At 37.2% G+C, this 23818-nt stretch overlaps 1 protein-coding gene and 2 long non-coding RNA genes across 3 annotated transcripts in view; 1 reads left to right on the top strand and 2 right to left on the bottom strand.

Moving 5' to 3' along the window:
• Positions 1-11891: 11891 nt before the first annotated feature.
• On the top strand, positions 11892-13815 carry LOC122062420. The gene is made up of 5 exons (XM_042626044.1): positions 11892-12232; positions 12681-12824; positions 12942-13213; positions 13302-13567; positions 13648-13815. The coding sequence occupies exons 1-5, from the start codon at positions 11892-11894 to the stop codon at positions 13813-13815; spliced, it is 1191 nt and encodes a 396-aa protein (XP_042481978.1).
• A 399-nt stretch (positions 13816-14214) lies between these two features.
• Positions 14215-23818, bottom strand: part of LOC122062411 — a 10744-nt gene continuing 1140 nt past the window's right edge. The window contains exon 2 of the long non-coding RNA XR_006134941.1: positions 14215-15328. This is a non-coding gene — a long non-coding RNA (uncharacterized LOC122062411). The remainder of the gene's footprint in view (positions 15329-23818) is intronic.
• On the bottom strand, positions 15895-19426 carry LOC122062410. The gene is made up of 2 exons (XR_006134940.1): positions 18740-19426; positions 15895-16329 (listed from the first exon to the last, which is right to left on the bottom strand). It is a non-coding gene; the product is annotated as an uncharacterized LOC122062410 (long non-coding RNA).

A 23818-nucleotide genomic window follows, 5' to 3' on the forward strand; every position in this document is an offset into this window, starting at 1 on the left:
GCAGCCAATAGGAGAGCGTTCTTCCTTCCATATACTCACCCTCCTATTGGTTGTGCTCATTGGCTTGTACCGACGCTAGGATCTAGTATTCTCTTGCCATAGATATATATAGGGCGTGAGAACCTTGTCGGCTTTTGTTCTCCACGCCCAGACATATGGCGCAGGCTGTGAGGGGCTCGGGCGTCTTTCAAGTCCGCACCATGTGTATAGATGTGGAGAATGCAAGCAGACGTGGTTCTTTTTCCCCCATATATATCTGTGTATATATAAGAAAGAATGCTACCTATTGGTGTCCACCTTTGCTAACGCACTGCCATGCAAAAAGACCGTGTAACCCCATGCTAAAGATGTTGACGTGCCCTTCCATTGGCTATGCCTGTTGGCGTGAACTTGCACTACAAGGAGCGTTCTTTCGCCTATATATCCCATATATATATATATATATATATGTGTGTGTGTGTGTGTGGAGAGAGAGACCTGTAAAGGGCAGCGTGGCTTATGCATTAGTGTAGGGACCAATGGGCGCTCACGTGAAAGCATCAACAGTGGCGGGATTTTCGCTTTTCATGTGGGAGTAGGGCAATCATTTCTCCCTCTCATGTTTCTTGGCATAGGGGCCAAGTTGTCTTTTAGGCTACTTTTATATATATTTTATATGGGAGAGAGATAGGTATGCTAGCAAATCACCTAGGAATCTTGTGTACTAGTGCAATTTTAACCATAGGATTTGGTTATCTAAATGTAACAGAGGTGTTCTTGAGGGTTCATAACTGTTTTGGCTTCTGTTGTTCTTAAATGGTTGATGATTTTTCTCTTATTGGTCGATGCGATTTTCTCCTATTTGGTGACCAAATTTTCTTAGTACTGTAAATTGCAAACCCTATGTCTGTTATGCTCAAGGCTTGATCATGTCATGGGTGACGAGAAGCTCGGATTCTATAAAAATTTAATATGTGTGATACGTACAGGGATGGCAGAGAGATAAAATAGGGGAAGATAAAATTGAATAAATAAAAAAGAGATAATTAAGAGATAATAAAGGCAAATAAATAGGATAACTTGGCCTTATCGATGAAGCCATGACATCCCAAAGATTTGGAGGTGCCGTGCCTCTTCTCTTGTGGAGAAAATATAGGAACTTCAAATCAGATTTTTCTTCCATTTTCTCCTTCATTCTCTCCCTATAAATAGGTTTTACAACTTCTCCAACATGCCCACGTATCCCACAACTAAGAAGTTATTATAACGGATAATAACTTCTAATCCCCTACACTACACTAGTAAAGGATAATTCCTAAATAACTTATTCATAATCCCTATTTTTCAATAAAACTAATCCCACCCAAAGTCGTGCACGTAATAATCCATCCCCCATAAGCTTGGTCTTGCACTCAAGACCATTCTTTTGGAAATTGAACCGTAGTAGCATTTGGATCATCCCATGTTACTCAGCCAATAGTCTGCACTTGACTTAATTGAGGAAGCCATGACCTCGTTTCTCAGGGAGAGAAATTGTAAGAAATCCATCGGTGGGACTCTATGCCTGAGCTCTGATACTACTTGATATGTACAAGGAAGGCAAAGAGATAAAATAGGGGAAGATAAAACTGAATAAATAAAAATGAGATAATAAAGAGATAATAAAGGCAAATAAATAGGATAACTCGGACTTATCGACGAAGCCATGACGTCCCGACGATTTGGAGGCGTTGTGGCTCTTCTCTTATGGATAAAACATACGAACTTCAAATCATATTTTTCTTCTCTTTTCTCCTTTATTCTCTCCCTATAAATAGATTTTACAACAACTTCTCTAATATGCCCACGTATCCCACAACTAAGAAGTTATAATAACAAATAATAACTACTAATCTCCTACACCACTACACTAGTAAAGGATAATTCCTAAATAACTTATTCATAATTCCTATTTTTCAATAATGGGTCCTCAAGAAAATGGTGATTTTCCATATCAGGGTGGTATGCAGAAAAGAAGAGAAAAATCATCTGGGTTGCTGAGAGCCTCGAAACGGGTGTGAAATCCCTCTCAATTACAGGGCAGGCAGGGGAATGAGAGAGAGAGAGAGAGAGAGAGAGAGAGAGAGAGAGAGAGAGAGTGTGCGCGATAGAGATTGACGAATTTATGGAAGGGAGGTGGGGCCGGAAAGGTAGAAAAAAGGGTTGTGGCATGGCGGTATTGGGAAGGTTATCTAAGGTAATGTTTACGAATGGATGAGATTTTTTATATTTCATCTAACGGCGAGTAGATGCTAACATACATAATTCCTAGGTGACTTGCTAGCATGCCTGTCCTTTTCCCATTTATATATATTAAGGTTATAATAGGTTTTTTAATCTCTCTATTTAAACATTTCCTCCCTCTTTTGAGCAATTTAGAATTAAAGTACAATGGAGGCCGATGTAAAAAATTCAAGGGAGGCTGATATAAGAATTCAAAATACATGGTGGTAAGTGTAATTGGACAAAAGTAAAAGGGAGGCCAACTTAAATTTTCCCTTCTTTTTTTTTCAATTCTAAGTTGCTCAAAAGAGGGAGGCCGATGTAAATTTTTCCTTTTTTCTTTCCAATTCTAAGTTGCTCAAAAGAGGGACGCAAGGTTAAAAAAGATCGGTTACAAAATCTCTTGTAACCACTATATATATATAAGGAAAAGGTTCTCTGAGCCACAGAGTACAATGGAATCTCCTAGCTTCTCTATACTAGCACTTTATTAATCGTCAAATTGAGGGAGAAAGGATCCTAGTCGTTCAAACCATCTGAGATTGCATCTCTCTCTCTACTGCTACTGCACACTCTTTCTCCCCTATTCATCATTGCAACCCAACCCACCACTCCCTTGCTCCTCGTCTGCATCTCCCGCTTCACTAATTCACCCCCTCATAATATTCACCTATGATCCTTCCCCGGCGAGATCGAATCTCTGCAAACTCGATCCTTTTTAATGAGAAACCTCTAATGAAACTATCGTCAGATCCATCAATAGGTAAAACTTGAATGGTCTAAGGAAGGGAGCATTAAAAGTGCCAAAAAGGAGAAGACATGGCTTTAAATTAGATGCATTATTGCTTTTCGCTTTTTATTTAAGCTATTCTATTGAAAACACAATGCTAATGGCTTGAGAAGAACCCAGATGACCAGAGGCCCTAGATTTTGTTTGCGGAACCTAAATTCTTCAATTTAAGGGAAGAATTTTTCTCTAATTAGTTGGTGTGATAGGGTGTTGATGTGATGGGTTGTTGATGGTGGTGGAGTAGAAGAAAAAAAACGGCTTGAGAAGAACCCAAATAAACAGAGACTTAGGGCCTATTTGATAACGTTTCAAGAAACGCATTTCTGTCGTTTTTGGACACAAAAATGGAAGAAACAGAACAAAAAATGTTTGATAAAACAGTTTCATTTCACTTGTTTTCAAAACTTGTTTCGCCTATTCTGGAAACGACTCGAGGCCATTCTTTCACTGGTTACTATCGACTTCCAAAAACATGACTTATCAAGCATCTTCAATTCTGTTTTCATTTCTAAAAACAGAAATTTATGTTTCTGCCGTTTCTTGAAACAGAAATGGCAGAAAAGTTATCAAACGAGCCTATGGGCACCGTTTGACAATGTTTGTTGTTTCTGCATTTTCTTGTTCCCAGAAATGGGGAAAAAACTTAAAAAATGTTTGATAATGTTGTTCCGTTTCACCCGTTTCTAGAAACATAAATCAAAATTTATGTTTATTTATATTTCTAGAAACAACTTTGACGAAACAGTTTCGTCGTTTCTAGAAACGAATTTGAGAGAGAAAAAAAAAAGTTGTTGTGCCCGATAAATCTCTCAATTATTTAAACCTAAAAAGAGGAAACTAAACCCTCTCTCCCTTTTGGGCATCCGATGATACTATTGAATTTTTTAGTGGCACTATGTCTACAAAAAGCGTTTCAAGAAACGGGTTTATCAAACACCAAAATATTCGTTTTTGTTTCCGAAAACTTGAAAAGCTATTTCTGCTGTTTCTAGACACAGAAACAGAAGAAACATTATCAAACGGTGCCTTACGTTACAATTTCAGGGAAGAAGTTTCCTCTGATTTATTTGCTGTGATGGGTTGTTGACGGTGGAGGAAAGAAATTCGGAGGCAGCAACGACATAAGAGAAAAGAAGATGCAATCTCAGACAAATTGAATGACTAGTATTATTTCCCTCTTAATCCGATGGTTAATAAAGCGTTGTTGTGGAGACACTTAGGAGATTCCATTATACTCATTTAGCTTTGAGAACCTTCTATATATATATATATATATTTGAATTGTATGAAAAAATAAATATCATATAAAGGGGAAATTGGGTTTTGCACTGGCGTGTTGCTTTTTTTTGGAAACCTAAGTTCTTGTATTTTTCAAAGCCTTCTAGCTAAGCTTGGTAATTTTCGAAGTGAAATTTTTTTTACCAACAAGTTGACTTAATTTTCATTTATAATTTATCATGTGGTAGATTATGTTTTGTGCTAGTGGCAGAGATCAACGATAGGTTGAAGCTATAAAGATCTATCCTGGAATATAGGTGTCTTAAGATTAGTAGAAAAAAGACATAGTGTATAGTGTGTAACTTTAGTCACTCACAGATGGATAACGATGTGGTGAAACTTGAGGAGAGAGAGATCCGTTAAAGTGACTCTTTCAAATATTTGGGATCAATCATAAACAAAGAAGGAGAGATAGACGATGATGTGTCTCACAAAATTAAAGTTGGATGAATTAAGTGGAAAGCTGCATTTGGAGTGTTGTGTGATTGATGTATACTGCTAAAGCTTATAGAAAAATTTTACTAGATAGTCGTGAGACTGACTATCATGTATAGGGCAGAATATTGGCAGCCATGAAGCATAACATAGATAAGTTGAGTGCAACAGAGATGCGGATGCTGAGATGGATGTGCGGCAAAACTAGGAAAGGTAGACTAAGGAATGACTGGGTTAAAGCTGATTTGAGGGTTGCTCCGACTCAAGACAAGCTCAAAGAATGTCGCTTAAGGTGGTTGAGCCATGTTCAGCGTAAACCTTTGAATGCGCCTATAAGGCAGAGCAATAAAATCCAGATGGAATGAACTAAAAGATCTAGGGGTATGCCTAAAATGACCATTGAAAAGTTGGTAAGGAAAGACATACAAAAGTTAGGCCTAGATCGTAGTATGACTTCTAGCATAGCTGTTTGAGGGTGAAGATCCATGTTGTCGATCCAATTTAAGTGGGATGTCCTGTAGGTGTTGCGTTATTATGGTTTATTTCCTTTTCTTTTCCCCCTTTTCTTTCTTTGACTTTATTTCGTGCTTGGTCACGAATCCATGTAGCCGACCCGATTTAGTTTTGAGGCCTACCAGCGTATTAATGCGGATGTAAAGTAAGCTTAAGTTACATAAACCAGCATCAGGATCATAATAGACGGACTCTATGGCTCCAAACACTTGTGTACAATTAGCATTCTCATTCGTTTTTTCCCCCCTTCTATCATGCTTTGATTTGCAGGTGTTAATTCCAGGCACAACCAAGCTCCCATTCAATGTTTCAGCATTTGTATATCATTGCCCATTGTCTTTGGCATCTCTGAAATGGCATAAGTCAAAGTGTTGTCACATGATTAGCCATTGTCCATGAGTGTGATTGCTAACTCAAAACATATTTTACCTATACAAGAAAAGGGTACATAATAACTCAAGGATATTTGCTAATGGTTATAAAATTTGTACTCAAATTAATTGTCAAACTAGCTTCCTTAGTGAAGATAAACATGGAAGTACAACAATGTAAAGGTTCTTATGCTTTTTGAGTTTGCCTGAGATCTCTCTAAGATGTTCTTAATGGTTGGATGTCTTGATTGATAATCCCATGACCATGCTCTTGCTGTGTATGTATTGTACATTCATCATAATGTTCTATGTTTACTCTAGTTCCATTCCAACTTATTGGATGTTAAGTTTCCTACTTCCTAGTACTATGTGTTCCAAGTTAGTTCAGTTAATGCTAAATTTTGTAGAGGGGAGGGAAAGCATCAATATACATGGGTTTCTTTATCTTGTAAGACTTTATGTAAATCGAAGTCTATGAGTGGTTTTGGATTTCGATCATGTACAGTTCATTATAAAGCTTTAATTCTTAATCTGGTTTGGTGTCTTCTAAAAAATCCTGACCATATTTGGGCTTGTCTTCTTAGGATAAATACCTGCCTAATTGTAATTTGTTGCATCCTTCATTAAATTCTAAGAAACATTCTATAGTTTGGAGTGGTATAGTTAAATGTTTACCTATGCTAAAGAAGATGATTTGTTGGCGAGTTGGGGATGGATCTAATGTATCAATTTGGGATGATCTAATTGGATCCCCAATGTTATTGATTTTTGAATTCCTAATAATATCTCAATTACCATTTCTATTCAACAGTGAATGAACTTATTGTGAATGACAAACAGAATAGCTATTGATAATATTACTTCATATATTTTGTATATTACTTTATGTTTTACGCCATTATGTGACGCATGATTTTACCTCCTAAGACAGGTACCATTTCTACTAGAATTTCCACCAAATGGATTGTTAAATTTTAAGATGGTATGTCTTTGTTTTCTACCCGACTAGGTTTTTGAGTTTTATTTAGCATCAGAAAATACGTCCAAAATTTGTGTTCTTATTTATTTTTATTTTTTTTTGGAGAGTTACGGTTGATGCTTTGAATACTAAAGGCAAGCTTTCAAATTTTCTTTCAATCTCACCATTTTGTGAGTTGCGTAAAAAAATAAAATAAAATAAAATGACAAATTAATGGCATGTGTTTCTATCTTGCGATTACACTAAAAGAATTTGGTGGCTAGATCATTAGGATTAAGGAAGCACAACTCCGTTAAAGGATTGGAGAAAAAAATGAAGCAAAAAGAGAGAATCATAGACATGAAAAAAACAAGGGGACGGGGCTTCATGGCAATGAACTAGTGTTTATGCTCACAACCAAGTTATGCAAAATCATTGAGTTGTTCAAGACTTTAGTCACATATCATTCTTCTTCCTCTGCTTTTTTCAAACTGTGGAGAAAGCTTCTGGTATCTACCTCAGTATTATTTCTTGTCATCAAGTATTCTGTATATATTAAAACAAAATCATCCCTAAAGAGAATTCCATTAGCCCATCCTGAAATATTACTAATATTATTAGAAATATTCGTACAAATTAAAATAGGATGTCCAAAATAAGAAAGGGGTTAGGGAAGAAGTGGATTGATTGAATTATATGAAGATGATTGGATTCCTTGGGGGTCTGAAAAAATCATTGAGAAATGAAGATTCATTAACCCATCAGTTGATATTAGATTGAATTGAAAAAGGGTTAGGTTTCTCTTTGAGTGGATTACTTAATTCCTGTGAGACCAAATAAAATAACAGGGTATTATGAAAATACTACAGATTATGGATTTATTACATTTAGGAAAAAGAGTAGAATTAATCAAAAACATAATCAGGGAAGGGAAAGAGTTATTGCTCAGATCCTGACCCTATTCTGGATAAGAAGGAAAGGGTATCCTCTTTGTCGTTTTTACTATATTCTTTTATTTTATTTAATTAGATAGGAAATTGTTGTCTTTGGTTAATCCAAGCCCAACCGAAGTTCTTTACCAAAAAAAAAAAAGGCCAACCGAAGTAGAACTATATAATTGATCTCAACATGGGCATATGATCCGACTCTCTCTATCCCTTAAGAAACACTTGCAGTAGTATTACAAATGAAAATTTATTGGGCATAGATGATTATCGTAAGTTATAACTAGGGGGATCTTGTATCATTCTTTTTTATAGTAGTTTTGATCATTTTATTGGTTGTGCTAGATGGACTTATATTTTAACGGTTAATCGTCAACTCTCAAATTCTGTTGCATATATAAACCGTGGTTATGTAGGGAAATTGTCACGACCCCAACCTAGATGCAGATAAGAGTACAACCCTCATCAACGTTGATTAGATGATCAATAGACACCAACAAAATATTCATAAATTTTTTTATCAAACTCAAATTTCAAACTAAATAATCAACTATTGTTATAAATCTCAAATAACTCATACTGGTAGCAATCTAAGGTATATTGCAGTTAAACTTTAAAATCAGAGTTTACATCTCAAAATTATCCGTAATACATTCATCTAAGAAAATAAAACAGTAAACTATAAAGAAAATCTTCAAGTCGCCCTTAAACTCCGTTCTAAGCATACTTCCATCTCAATCATTTGTGTTGTTAAAATATGGGGTGAACTCGACAGCTCGGTAAAAGTGGATATTAAGAATACAACATAGTTACAACTAAGGGTGTCAAATTGGAACCGAAACCGAAAACCAAATCCAGTTCCAGACCGAATAACCTGAACCGAATCCAACCTATTAAAATATGGTTAAATCTTGGATCTAAAATAAGTATTCATAATTTGGTTCAGTCCGGATCTGGATTTATGTCAAAAACCATCGGATCTAACCAAAACCGGACTGAATAACTCAATGTCACTTTTTCCTCTTTAACTAAAAACTTAACGTAACTTATATAGAAACACTAACATAATTAATCACTTAAATGATAAATCATCTTATAGAGTTATAATTATAGTCCAACTGTAAAACCCTTTTTTATTCTTTTTTCTTTTTTTTTTTATTTTTTTTTTTTTTTTTTTTGCCTTAGGACTCATGAAGCATGAGTTAAATAATCTACTTAACTGTAACTCTTCAAGTTTGAAGTGTTCTATTCTTCCTCTTCTCATGATTAGCATAGTAGAAACTCTTTGTCTTAGACAAAATTGCAGTGGCTAAAAGCATTCCTTCTTCCTTTTCTCACAATTTTTCAGCAGTCAATCGGTCGATTCTTCTCAACAACATTACCGCATGTCGGTTTTCCATCTCCTACAACATTGCACTTGTTTGATTTTCAATCTCCAATAGCATTGCAACTTTTTGTATGAGCTTTCTTATCTTTCTGATGTCTATGTGTTTCAAGAGGAACTTGAAAATTATTGTTGTTTATCTATAGATATGATGTTGGGACTCATCCAATCTACCACATTGCAGATAATTGGGTGTTTGAGACAAATCTCAATGGGTCATTGAGCTAAGGACCTTTGCCCTTGTTTGTTGCTTGTTCCCGAATAGGAACCAGAATCAGATTGGAACCGGATAGGTCGGGTACGAGTATCAATTTTTAGAACCGAGACTAGACTTGGTCCGGTTTTGGATCACACTAACCATCCTTGGAACCGAAACCAGAACCAGACCAAATACCTGGTTCCAGACCAATTGACACCCTTAGTTACAACAATCAAAATCACTGAGGTTTAAAATAAACATTTTAATTTTTCACAAACTGGCTTTCTTATTAATACATTTTCACTTGATTTATCTCTTCTTCACTTTAGTCGGCACTAAGAGAAATAAGTTGCCATCGCCTATTCTTCGAGAGGAAAAACATGACACCTTAAAAATCAACCAATCACATTGTCATTACCCTCTCTGTGACTAAATTTTGCGGCTTCACCAAACACAGTGCCTCTCAAGTGTCAATTACTCTCCACAGTATAAGGTAGTTCATTTACCCTCAAACACTCTCTTTTCACACTGTCACAAAATCACCTTTTTCATATTCAACCTTTTTAAAATCACCATTTTCATATTACATATGTGAAAACATCGATAAAATATTAAAGAGGAAATTACACTCCCCTCCCTTGAGGTTTGACCTAATATCAATCTCCTCCCCTCTACTTTGAATTCTATCACCAACCTCCCCTGACCTTTCAAGATGCTCACCTCTGTCACCTAAATGTGAGTTATCACTGTTAAGTGATTACATCAGCTTCACAGTAGAATTCTAATACCCATACTGCCCTTATATGTTATGAGTTCCCTAAAATACCCTTATTTGATGTTCTTGGGTTGTGAAGCAATAGATTGGAATCACTCAAGCGATGTGAAGAAGGGTTTCAAAGGAGTGTGCTCATGTTCGTGCGCCTAGCCTACAATCAGAGGAGAACAAAGAAACCAAGAGATAATGTTCAATCTCCACCTTGCCTGCAAGAAGAGTGCGGTTGATCTTGAGCTGCCTCACCTACAAGAAGAGTGTGGCTGTTCTTGCGCTGCCTCTCCTGCTAGAAGAGTGTGGTTGTTCTTGCGCCTTGCCTGCAATCAGAGGAGAGAAGAGGTGAGCTTGAAACTAAACATAGAAATTAGCTGAACCTAGGTACAATTTTCGTTGATTCATGAGGGGTTTTCTATCTGGGTGTTCAATTGGTTGTTCAAAGTAGGTTTTTAGTAAATTTATTCTTACTGTGCTACTTAATGAAGGGGTTTGCAATCTGGGTGTTCAATCGGTAGTTCAAAGTAGGTTTTTTAGTAGATTTATTCTTACTGTGCTGCTTCATAAGGGGTTTGCTATCTAGGTGTTCGATCGGTTGTTTTTTAGGAGTTTATTCTTACTGTGATGGCCAACTGTAGTTTGATTTTTCCTTTTGATTTGGAAACGAGAGTTTCACATTTCCGGTTGATTTTTGTTGCTTAGTGTTTAACTCAGTGTATACTGTCCATATTGATTTTTTGTTAGAGTTTCCCTGTTGATTATATGCAGTGAATGTTAGGATTTTTCACAATGAAATCCTTTTTACCTACTTTTGTGAATTTTGTTTGTGACATTGGCTGCTTGTCTACATTAATCATGCAGTGAATTGTCATTGACTCATTAGAATCACAACCAAGACCTCTTCAGTAATGGAAATAAGGGCAAATATATGTTACCATTACTACGTGCATACCTCGGGAGTTACATTGGTAGACCCTGACAAATATAGTTACAGGGAAATGGTTTGTGACATATACAACACAATGATCAGGCATGTCCCTGAAGGGCACATGGAGACATTCAAAGTGAAGTGTATACTTCCAAACAATCTGGATATGAAAATTGTTCATGATTCAACTTTGCTAGAAATGTTTCTATTATGTGAACAAGTGGATATGATTAACTTGTACCTTTGTGACCTTCATTATGAGGAGCACCCAAAATTCAATTATACAGTCAATGGCTTCCCTGGAAAATTGATTGTTCGGGAGGGTGAAACAAATATGGAGGCAGATAGTATCATACAACAAAGTCAGAGTGGATTTGAAGATAATGTTAGGCAGAGTCAGTGTGGAGTTGGTACTGATATCCAACAAAGTCAATATGGGATTGGTAGTGTACTACAACAAAGTCAGACATCTAGGGTTAGTAGAGAAAAACATCAAGTTCGAAGGGGTGGTGCTATTATGAGGACTGAGGCAATGAATACTACAACCACAAATGAGGTTTCTTACAAGATGAATAGTATGAATGTTGGTTCTAAAAAAGTAAACACAGCAAGTCCAAGTGATTTCACTTACAACATGATTGGTAAGACACCTCTAGGGAGCAAGGGAGCTACTATTGATAGTGATGTTGAGTGGAATGAAGCAACTGATGATGACAATAGCATTAAAGGGAGTGATACAGATTTCGACCTTGAAGATGAAAACATCATTTTCTAAAGGAGAGGAAGAAATTGGAATTAAGTTAGGTAACTTTAATGATTATGACTCAAATGAGTATTATGGACCCTACCTTGATAAGATGAAATATTCTGAAGATGGGAAAATTAATTTAGCTATTGGCATGATTTTTGATGATGTAATAAGTACAGAGAAGTTCTCAAAGACTATACTATCGAAGAAGGTTTTGCACTCTTGAGAAGTAAAAATGAGAAGTCAAGGGCTACTGTTGTGTGTGCAGCATCTGGATGCACTTGGAGAATCCATGCTTCACCCGTTAATGGTGGAATTACATATATGATTAAGTCAATGTGTAAGGAGCATCGATGTTCTCGAGCAAAGGAATATAAAGACATTACATCCACTTGGATTGCTTCTCATCTTGCTACTCAATTAAAGGCAAATCCAAATATGAAAACAAGTGCAATGGCTGTCTACTTCATGGAAAAGTTTCAAGTTAAGATCCCTTATATTACATTGTATAGAGCAAAAAAGATAGCCACTGAGGTCAATAAAGGGAGTCATGCTTACACATTTGCTAAGTTGCCCAGTTATGGTGACATACTAAGGGAAAGAAATCCAAGTAGTCTGTTCAAGCTACAATTTCATGCGAGGAAGGTCATCTCAGATCCTCCTGTATTTAAGAGACTGTTTGTATGCTTCAAAGCATGTATAAATGGATTTCTTAGGGGTTGCAGGCCATTCATTGGGTTGATGGTTGCCACCTCAAGGGTATGTATGGAGGGTTTCTGTTGTCTGTTATAGTTGTAGATGGAAATAGAGGATTGTTCCCCATAGCTTATGTTGTTGTTGAGTGTGAATGTAAAGATAGTTGGATTTTTTTCTTGACCAATCTATATGCTACTCTTTGCACTGTCATTGATGACATGACCATCACATTTATGTCTGACAAATAGAAGGTATATTTCTTGTCCCTCTTTCACTTTTATTTTTTAGCATTAAATTATACTCCTCTTATACTTAATATGTGCTATTCAACCATCATGACCTTATCCCAATACTTGTTTGTATTATCCAGGGTCTATGTCAGGCCATCCGTTTAACATTTCCACAATGTCAGCATAGATGGTGTTGTAGGCATCTTTATCAGAACTTCAAGGGCACCTATTCTGAGGTGTTACTCAGAAGGTTGTTTTGGTCAGTAGCTAAGGCATCTACTCCATTCATGTTTGAGAAGGCAACGAATGAAATGAAGGCCATTAATAAAGATGCTCATGATTGGTTGTGTAAAAATCCACAAAAAATGTGGTCCAAACATGCGTTGGATTTCAGATGCAAGAGCGACCACAGAATAAATAACATGACAGAGTCATTTAATTAGTGGATTTCATCTGTTAGGAGCAAACCCATTCTTATTGTAATTGATGAGATAAGGAAGCAGCTACTTGAAATGATGGAGTCAAGATATTGGATGAGTTGCACCTATACGGGAAAAGTCACACCAAGGATTCAAAAGATACTAACTGTTATAAGGACTGAATCTAGAGGGTGTATGGTACTTGCATCTGGACTAGATGAGTTTGAAGTAATAGATAGCAATGGTAGATATGTGATTGATTTGAAGAAACGTTCTTGTGGATGCAAATTCTGGGATGCTACAGGTCTACCATGTAAGCATGCGGCTGCCTGTATTAAAAACAAGAAAAAAGACTTGAAAACTTTTTGTGATGAATACTACAGTGTAAAGAAATTTGGAAGTGTACAAAGTCATAATTCATCCACTTCCTGATTTGGATGAGTTACCAGAAGAATATCCTATGGGCATTGTTCAGCCTCCACCCCTGAAGAGGTTAGTAGAAAGATCAAACACAGTTGGGAAGAAGGAACCTGATGAAGGACTATCCGGAGAATTTAGGAAAAGGTCTTCAAGTCCTAAATGTGAAAGATGCAAAGGTAAAGGACATAACATCCGCACCTACAAAGGACCTCCAGTTCAGAGTAAAAAGTCTTCTTCTAATGTGAAGGTAAGCACAAATTTTCAATAAAAAAAAAAACAACTATTTATATTTACAGTGTAGTAAGACTTATTTTCATGCTTGTGTAGAGAAAGAAAATGAGTGGAAGTAAACCTGAGAGCAACTTGTCTCAAAGACAAACAAGATCTTCACAGGCTTCTTCAAGCTGCATAGTTGATGAGAATATACAGACCAAGATTAAAGCCCAATTGAAAGCTAAAGAGGATAAAAGGAAAGCAAGGGAGAAGGCAAAATAGACAGGAAGTAGTAAGAAGATTTGAACTACAGGACATGAGAAGATAACAAGGGAGCTTGGGATTTGGTGTTAACTTTAAGTACAATTAGATATGGATGATGTTTTGTGGATGGTAGACGTCTTTTAATGTTAGTTGGATGTAATGGTTATTTTGATGTGGAAGAAATTTCTTGAATTATGAATACTTTTTAATGTTTTATGGATGATGTTATTTTGATGGTGGATGTACTTGAACCTGAAATTAGATGTGGTTGCTCTAGATATAACATGTTTATGTTTCATTTAAGCAGATATAAATAATGGTCTTTTTAGTAGTGAAATGCTGCCAAAATTTTTTAGAGGACTATTAGAATTGTTCTTCAACTTTGAATTGGAAATTGGATTTTGTATGACAAAAGAGTTACAGGTGGAAAACCATTTCATTACTGATAGAGAAACTAGATTACATCTGTCCAAATGTACTAAAGGTTTTCAAAACTTCATGCTCATAAAACATGCTAGAAATACACCAGAAAGAACACTAATACAAACTGACAAACATGCTTCATTGATCCAACAATGCTTTCTATTTGTTCCAAGCTAACATTCCTAGTTCCCGATTCCTCTTGCAACCTCCTAGACATCTATTGCAATTCCCCATGCCTCTTCTCGCAAAGCCTGTACATCAGTTTGCAGTCCATGTACTTCCTCATGCAACTCTTCAAAATTTTATGGCTGGGGGCTCAGTTGTTGGTAGATCACACCATTCGAAATAGTTACAACCATTAAAATCAGAACATGTGTAAAAGAGTCAGCTTGGATTATCGACCGTCTCGGAGATCCTAATGCAGTTTTTCGATTGCATCTACATTTTATGCTTCTATACTTCGGTAGATTAGCATTGCTGCAATTAACACTTGATGTAGACATTAAGTTGCCAAATTTACACAACAACAAAACACACTCCCCAAAGTCAGTAGTCGAAGTAAATATAAGAAGAATTAAAATGAAAAATTAAGTGAAGAAATACAGAGCATCAGAATTACAATGAACAAAAACTGAAAATTAACACCATAAGCCCATTATAAGATGGCAGAAACTTCAATGAATCAAAATGTACTAGTTCTGCAGAGAATGAACGGGCATTGTTTCAGTCTAACAAACCTTAAGCAAGCAACACATAAGGGGATATGGGAAACCTATTTAAAAAAATAAATAAAAAAAAATCCCAGCAAGCTTCAATCGCTTCAGGTGTGTAGCAAATGCCTCACTCAGGTTGCGACTGCCTCTAGTCAGTTGCCACTACTCGCGGCGACTTCTGGTCGGTTGCCACTACCCGCGGTGACTCTGATCGGTTGCCACTACCTCGTACAGATCACGGGAGCCTCTTGATCAGTTGCCACTACCTTGCACAGGTCGCAGGAGCCTCTTGGTCGGTTGGCCCTATCTCGCTCAGGTTGCAACTGCCTCCATTAAAGTTGTCGTTGTTGAACTCAATTCACCACTGGTCGCTACTCCTAGATATCTTCCAAGCCCTAAATCCGATCGAATAGGCTATTTAAGTTGAATTAATAAAGATGAGGGTATTATTGTACTTTCATCAGGCATCTTTAGAGTTTGAAATCTGTTAAAGGTTGTCATTTTAACCCACCATTTAACACGACTCACTAAATAGGTGACGAAAGTGAGCATCTTGAAAGTTCTGGGGAGGTGGGTGATAGAATTCAAAGTAGAGGGGAGGAGATTGATATTAGGTCAAACCTCAGGGGAGGGGAGTGTAATTTCCTCAATATTAAAACAATATTTCCCCTAGATTACCTTTACAAAGTACATCACATAATAACATTCATCATAGCCAAATTTTCATCACTTTCATAATCACATATTATATGTAGACACAATTCAATAAGCATACATCGGTGGTGTAATTGTTGTAACCCAACAGTCACTAAGAGTGGGGTGAATCAATGAGTTCAATATTTTTTTTTCAAAATTAACGTGTACGCTGATTTAGTAATTTCTGATGAACCTGTACATGCTAGCACATGGTAGTATGCACATTCAGCCTCTCATAGACACTTTCAAATTTACACACCCATCAATACAAAAGAAAATCCACACGGACAACAATGAAATTTTTACAAGGTTTGGCAAGATGCGTCACACTCTGCATCAATTTAGGCCAAAGTATGCAGCACTAGATTCTCAACCTTATCATCCTAATCCTCCAAGATCATAGATGCAGTATATTAACTTCACAAATGTTACCAAGATCACATCCAAAATCAAAGTATGTTAAGTAAATTTTACAAATATCACTGGTGATGTACTAAAATGATAATTATATTATACAATTTTCATATCCGAAAATAACCACAGGTTACAATATTACCTACTACACATTCTATAAATATTTACATCAAAAGGGATAACTGAAATAACAGAAGAGATGTCCATCAGCATCCTGATGTCTCGCAGACACAAGCCTCACAACCACCGCTGAAATCCAATCCTGCCTCAGCACTGGTTCCACCATCTAAAAATAGTAATTAACGAGGGATGAGCTTCACAAGCCCAGTGAGGGATGTAAATGCAAGCACACGCAAACAAATAATGCAAACACACGCAAACAAGTGATGCCATGTATGCTTAAGCAAATTAGAACAAATGATGCAATGTATACTCAAACGAATTGGATGATGCTCATGATCTAGTCATACATCGGTGGCCATCACTGTAAGACCGACCTCTAAAGCCACGGTACGAGTCCTCCCCCCTTTTTTAGTCACATGTGCCTCAGACCAATCAATATTACAATCATTATCACACAATCCATTGCATCCAATCATACATCAGTGGCCATCACTATAATACCGACCTCTGAAGCCACAGTACTAGTCCTCCCCCCTAGTCACTCGTGCCTCAGACCAATCAATATTACCACTCAATCCATAGCATCCAATCATACATCAGTGGCCATCACTGTAATATCGACCTCTAAAGTCGTGGTACGGTCTTCCCCCCTGTCACCCGTGCCTTGGACCAATCAATATTACAATCATTACTACACAATCCATAGTATCCAATCATACATTAGTGGCCATCATTGTAATACCAACCTCTAAAGCCACGATACCGATCCTCCCCCCTCAGTCGCCCGTGCCTCAGACCAATCAATATTACAATCATTGCCACACATCATACATCACACATCACACATCAAACATACATACATCCTTTGACCTCTAGGCTCACGGTACCGGATCCCCCCCTCAGTCACACCATGCCCTAGATCGTCAAAGCCACAATCATAACTGTAATACCGACCTCTAAGCCCATGGTACTGGATCCCCCCCTCAATCATTCTGCACCTCGAAGTCATCAATACCATAGTTACAATTGAAGACCTCATCCACAGAATCATAGTCCATGTACACAACATACAATCTCATAACCACAATAACTTACACAACTCACAATCACATAACCACATTAGCTTACACAACTCACAATCACATAACCACATGAACTTACCTCACTTACATCCGCAGTCCAGGAGCCATTCCAAAACCTCATTATCTCATATTCACAGAGTGGCAGACAATAATAGTAAAAGATAAACAAATCAATCATGTCAATCAGCATGCGTAGCAGCAATATAACATATAATCCATACACATGACTCATGCAAAAATAGAAAATAATGCAAAAACACTCCGTAAAATAAAGTCAAACACCCACTCACCTAAAAACCCAAAATCCAATTGTTACCACTAAATTCCCATCACCGCGTATCTTCGCCGGGTGATTTAGGTTCTTATATATATAATTGTGTACCATTTATCAACATTCATAACATACTTAAATTATTAAGTACATAATTAAATTTTACTAGCAATCTAGATTAGATAGGGTTATTCCTGTCTCTAACCCTTTCTGTTTAGGTTTAAGCTTACAATCTCTGTTTATTTCTGTAGTTGGGCATATTATCCTCTTTTTATATATTTTATAAGTCCTCAATAGACTCAATGGGTTTCAGATCAATTCTGGGACCATTCTGGTCTTTGGAAGCCTAACCAGCTGGAGACATTGGAGCCGACAGGTTGGCCTGTGGTCTCCCACCGGTTAGTCCTTTTCTGCAGAATTCGATTATGCCCATCTCCCTTCAAACTCTGATATGCTTTTAACTGAGATTTCACTAATTTATAAGGCCCGAATTCTTTAGGGAAGGTGTTATATGATCTTTAATGTCATTTTATAGCCCCTCAAGCCACCAATTACAGCAAGCAACAACCCAAGCTATCATGTTTTCAAATTTTCATATAAATTCAACAACCTACATGTGCATATTATTAATCTTAGGTTTCCTACACATTCAATGACTTGATTGGAGCTGGACAGCCCTAGGAATCATGGCTGAACCATGTTCCAGCTCCAATTGAGTCCAATTTGGAGTGATTACATAGTAAAGAGAGGGAATTACAAAATTTACCCATTCTCACCCCAAATTTCAGAAACTTGAGGTTGCAGGACTGCAAGCCTGGATTTTCCCCACCTTTTACGCATTTATATGGAGCTTAATTGAGGAAGAATTACAAGTATCAGGAAGATTTTAAGAAAAATCCCCAATTTCACTTGTAAAAATTCAGCAAGAGTAATTTTTACACTTAAAACCTCCATCTAGCTAAACATTCTTGCAATTACTAACTTCAATTACTAAATCATAACCATGCATGCTGAATTCCCAAACTATGAGAGCCAACAGAGATGGGTCAGAGTGAAATATGAGTTTCTGAACCCAGTCTGAAACTCTAATTTCAGCAACTAGTGCTGCAGATCATCTCTAGAACCCAATACTAAACTCAAATTCTTCATGAATGAACATTACTAGCATGCTACTACTCATATAGTGAATTGCAGTAACCTTCATGCCAAGGAAAACTTACCTAAGGTGTAGGCAAGTTCAACTGATCCCAGAAGGCACAAGCAACCCTTCTCTCTTCCTTCTTCTTCTTCTCTTCTTCTTCTTCTTCTTCTTCCTTCTTTCTCTTCTCCTTTCTCTTCTCCTAGAAAAAGAAGAATAGCCGACCTATCATTCCCCCTTATATAATGCTACGGCCAAACATGTTCTATATAACAAAAACATTTTTCTACCATTTTTGACTTAAACTAACTTTTGACAGGAAATAGGGTTTAGCATGAAATCACCTGCATTAAAACCCTGAAATATTCCCCTAACCATGGTGGAATATAGGTGGAAAAACTCTGTCAAATAGAGGGGCCCATAGAGAAAATTTCAATTTTACGGGTATTCTGTTATCCGAACTGGCAGGCCGGTTGGGCAGAGGCTCTCCAGCCAGTTAAGCCATTTTTGGTCCCTTGCTGTCCAGCCCTTTGGCTAAGGTATCCTACCTTATGTGGGACCCTTCTCCACTTATGTAGGCATCCTTAAAACTATCATTACACTACAGTAAGGTATCCTTTCCTCTTTACTTTCTGCTATACATCTGATTATAATTCTTTCCACCACCATGTATCCTTCTCCTTAAACTTCTTATTTCTAAGATTGGGTTCTTAAAATCAGGGTGTTATAAAATGCCTACGTCCATGGAATAGTGCCTATAAAAGCTTCATACCTACTCAATACACTATTTTAATTGCACCTATAGTTAGGAGCACCCACACCCTGTTTTCCCAACATACAGTTGAGAAGGCTTACATACTGCCGGTACAAATTACAACACCAACCCCCAATGTTTAGCACCCACTAAACACATTGTACAAAGATAAATCAATAAAAATAAGCTTAAACTAGCATGCATACATCATTACAAACAATCTTTGTAATGTAAATCTAGTGTTAGAAAGTCTCACAATCAGTTGTCTGTGATATTTTGATACTCTGGGAAGTATTTGGAACCTTTCACTGATCATTGAAATTTCTAACTTCACCTCTTAAGGGGAACCTAGTTGTTCAAGTGTCCACTGACCCATTGAATGCTCACAAACACCTCTTTATTGTCTTCTAGTTCTTCAATGTACAAAAGAACCCTCACTTCCTCTTCTTTCTTTTTTTTTCCCTCTTCTCTTGCCTTTTGGTCAATGAAATATTATAAGCCCTCAACTACCTTCTCAACCTCACTTAAATGGAGTGAATGCAACCTACATAAATCACGCAAACCCATTCAATAGCTCATACACAAAGAGGGAAGATTCACACCAAAACCCTCTTCTCAGCCTTCCAGATAGAGTTTGAAATTCTGAAGAAAATGCAACTTGAATTGACCAATTTTGGCCCTGTGGTTCAAAAGATATGACATTTTGAAGATGGACCAACCAGAAACATCCATTTGGAATCTTTGCAGTGCGGCGCAAGACACACCGGCGGCATAGGGTATAGTGACATGGCTCACACCCATTGGATTTGGCCTTAAATAGTGCCTAAGATCTCGGCCCTCAGATCTTTTAAATAGCATTTAATCTAAGTCGCACAACAGGGATCTGTTGACGCACGCCTAATGCAGCGCTAGGCGCTGAAGTCATGAGTCAGAGGTGTTGTCGCTACGTCATTGGTCGATACAACATAAATGTCGGAGGCCTTTGGAACTAATCGAATAAAGCAAGAATTACAACAACACTTGGATCGATGCTTGACACGATCGAGTAATGGAGATGCACGGATCATAATCTTTAGCGCATGGCATCCACAAGCAGTGACAACCAAGTGCAGCACCGCAGCAATAAGCATAATGCACCAAGCCAAAAATTGTACCCTCCCTTGGATTTGGATCTGGGTCACATGGGTGACTCCTAGCCATAGATTTAGGATGTTGACCACTTACTCTATTTACACAAATCCGCTTTGACTTAAGAAAATTGTGCTAAAAGACCCCCTTGATTGAATATCCAGAAATTCCACAAAAGTCCCTCAAAATATAAAAGATATGTTGAAACTTTCCCACCAACACTGAGAGCATTTGCCAATTATAGATTTAGGATTTTCAGACCGATTTCACATAAACGGCCATAACTTCTTCATATGATTTTGGATGGAGTCGAAACGAAAAGGGTGTGGACCATGAATCAAACCTCCACAATTTTTAGAGGAGTCGATCATCAACCTAAGCCGTGTAAAAAGACCAAAACTCCTAAACATTACAAATGCCGTAACTTCTTAATCTAATCTCGAAACAGGATAAAATCAATGCACCGAAAGAATTTTTTATGCTCATATTGTTATATGGAGCATCAGTCTTCCATAAAAATCATTTTCAATGCTGAAAATATCCCCAATGTAAATAGGTCAAAATTTTCATTTTTGGCCTGAAAATCCGCACCACCTACTATGGATGACCCACTTCACTTCAGACACTTTATACACCACTGACATTTCATCGGAGAGACCGTACACTACCTCCTCACCACTATCGGCCATCTCACCTTAATAGGCCACGTCATCACCGCCATGTGGTCGAGGTTGCCAATAAGGACAATAAGAAAAAAACAATAATCCCACTAAATCCACATGATGTTTCTTATTTTCACTCTTTGAGCTTTAAATTCTTAAGTCAATCTTGTACCAACAAAAACAAAATGCTTAAGTCAATCACCATTTGCAATTAGGTATGTCTCCCATCAATCTTCTAGCTCAAAATTATTCAATACCCCACTTTTCTCTAAAAGTCAATCCTCTCAGATGGAGGTCAAACTCTAGGAATCAATCCCCCCTCAACACGGATTATCACCCTTCAGAAGATGAGAATAATTGGTTGAGTGATCAAAGAGTAATTAGAAAAATTATAACTTTTGATGAAAATTTTAAATTTTAGTAAATATGAAATTACTCTCAATTCAATGGTCAGATGCTCTCTAGATTTGGATTGTAACCTCATTGTAAATTTCCTAACCCTTAAAAGATGATCACGATTAGGTGGATGGATTAAAAGTAATTAGAGAAATACCGATTCAAATCTAAAAAATTTACAGATTTCATGGGCTTTTATTATAATTAATGGCATAATTGAATATAATAAAATATCTCACGATTCGACCGTTGAAATTGACCCAGCTTTGAATCAAGTTTCAATCTAGGGTAGATGAATGTATATTCAAAATTTCAGACTGATCGGATGATTGAATTACTTAATCTAGAAAAACACTATATATCAAACCTTATAGAAAATGGAATCTTAAGAGAAGAACTTGAAGATTTATATATATATATATATATATATACTTTTTAGGACAGAAATCAGAAAATGAATAGAGAGAAGCCAACAGTAGTAATGAGAGAATAACAATGATAGAAACCTAGTAGCTTGTACATAAAATTAATTAATCAGATCAAACATCGATTTTGTCACTTAAATCAAACACAAGGAAGTTTTCAAAGATAAAATGGATGCTTCTAATAAGATTGAAATGAACATAAGAACATGATTTGGTAAAGTAGAGGTTTGGATGAATTGCTAAGACATAAAAGGGGACATTCCATTTTCTTTGTTATTTGTGTAGAGACCAAAGGGTCTCAAGAAAGGACAGAATAAAGTCAGGTCGTGACGCAGATACTCTAATTTTGCAAGAGCGTACGTCGTACACCAAAAAGGGAGTCGCCACCTAGGGTGATGGGCCTAGGACCCAAAGTAGTCTCTCTTCTAGAAGAGAGACAATGCTAAGACTCAATGCCGGATAAGGATGGTCCTCGTCCAAAGTTCTAGACATGTGTCAATTTACAAGGAGGGAAGGTGTTAGGCACCCGCCTCGCCCAACCTGGAGGTCGGTCTCCATCTATCTAAACCTGTGTATACCCTACTTGCTAAGTTAGACCTATGGCATAGGTTCAAATCTAACCTAAGTTGAGTTTGGATGTTTCGCCCTAACCCAATTCCTGGGTTTGACACGAGTAGTGTCAAGGTGGGTTCGTGTGTGTGTGTTTCGTGGGCAAATAACATGTATGTATGACATAATAAGAGAATAAATAGGAATGGCATATGAAATGAGAAGCTCAAAAGTAAACAAAGTACATGTGAAGCATATTAAAAGATAATAATACATGCTAAGTGAATTGAAGAGATATACAACATTCAAGGGTTTCCATATCGGGATTGGGCTAGATGACGGGCTAGCCCTCCCGCCACTTAGAAATAGAGTAGATCCAATGGTCCTATGCTATAGGCCGGTATTGTGGGCCAGCCATGCCCATCCTATGCTAACGCACCCTAGGCTACGTAGTAGGACTCGAGATACCTCTTCGCTCGCTTAGAAATTAAATCAAAATAAATAAGTAAATACAAAAGTCAAATAAGATTTTTGATTTGTAAACCAATTGGAATGTAGGGCCCTAGGGAAAATAATCCAGTCATGAGTAGACTAGACCCCAAGGGGAAGAAAACATTTTGACAAGTTTGAAACAAAATTAAAAAACAAATGCCTTGGACTCATCCTATTTTGGACCTAATGGGCCACAATGCTAAGAAAAAGGAGAGAATGCCACAAGATCAAAAGAATGATTTGAAAGATGATTTTAATATGAAAAAACTGATGAGAAATCATGATTAGGCCCATTTGAACAAAAAGGATTTAAGAGACATTGATCTCTTAGCCCTAGGACTCCTATTTGAAAATAAAATCATTTTTTTGGGGGGAAAAACTAGGGCCCGCAATAATGTAGCCACACATGCGCAAGCACTTGACCAATAGATAGCCAAGGCCCATGGCAAAGTGGCGTTGTGCTCTTTTTTCAAAGGAAAACAGATTTTTCTTTTAAGAGGGGTTTTCAAAAAACTGTTTTTAAAACTGTATAATGAAAGAAAAGAAAACAAAAATATTTTGAAACAATTTGAACATAGGGACCCGGAAATCAAAGTGACCTACCAACGCTCCCCATACAAGGGTCAAGCCATCTCCATTGATGGGCCAAATCAAAAAATGGCCCGAGACAAGTAGACTACTAATGGGGCTGATGGAACGGCCCAAAAAGGTGAAACCGAGGCCGTTTCATACCACGTGGGTAGCGGCCCATGTGA

Source organism: Macadamia integrifolia, unplaced genomic scaffold, assembly GCF_013358625.1.
Source record: "Macadamia integrifolia cultivar HAES 741 unplaced genomic scaffold, SCU_Mint_v3 scaffold1023, whole genome shotgun sequence".
Classification (NCBI taxonomy): Eukaryota; Viridiplantae; Streptophyta; class Magnoliopsida; order Proteales; family Proteaceae; genus Macadamia; species Macadamia integrifolia.

What these genes read in the sequence shown, in the direction of transcription:
- LOC122062420 (XM_042626044.1), top strand. Translation starts at nt 11,892, where the DNA reads ATGTGTAAGGAGCATCGATGTTCTCGAGCAAAGGAATATAAAGACATT. An exon ending in CCTCCTGTATTTAAGAGACT is followed by an intron (nt 12,233 to 12,680) that starts GTTTGTATGCTT and finishes ATGGTGTTGTAG; the next exon opens with GCATCTTTATCAGAACTTCA. An exon ending in AATAAAGATGCTCATGATTG is followed by an intron (nt 12,825 to 12,941) that starts GTTGTGTAAAAA and finishes TTCATCTGTTAG; the next exon opens with GAGCAAACCCATTCTTATTG.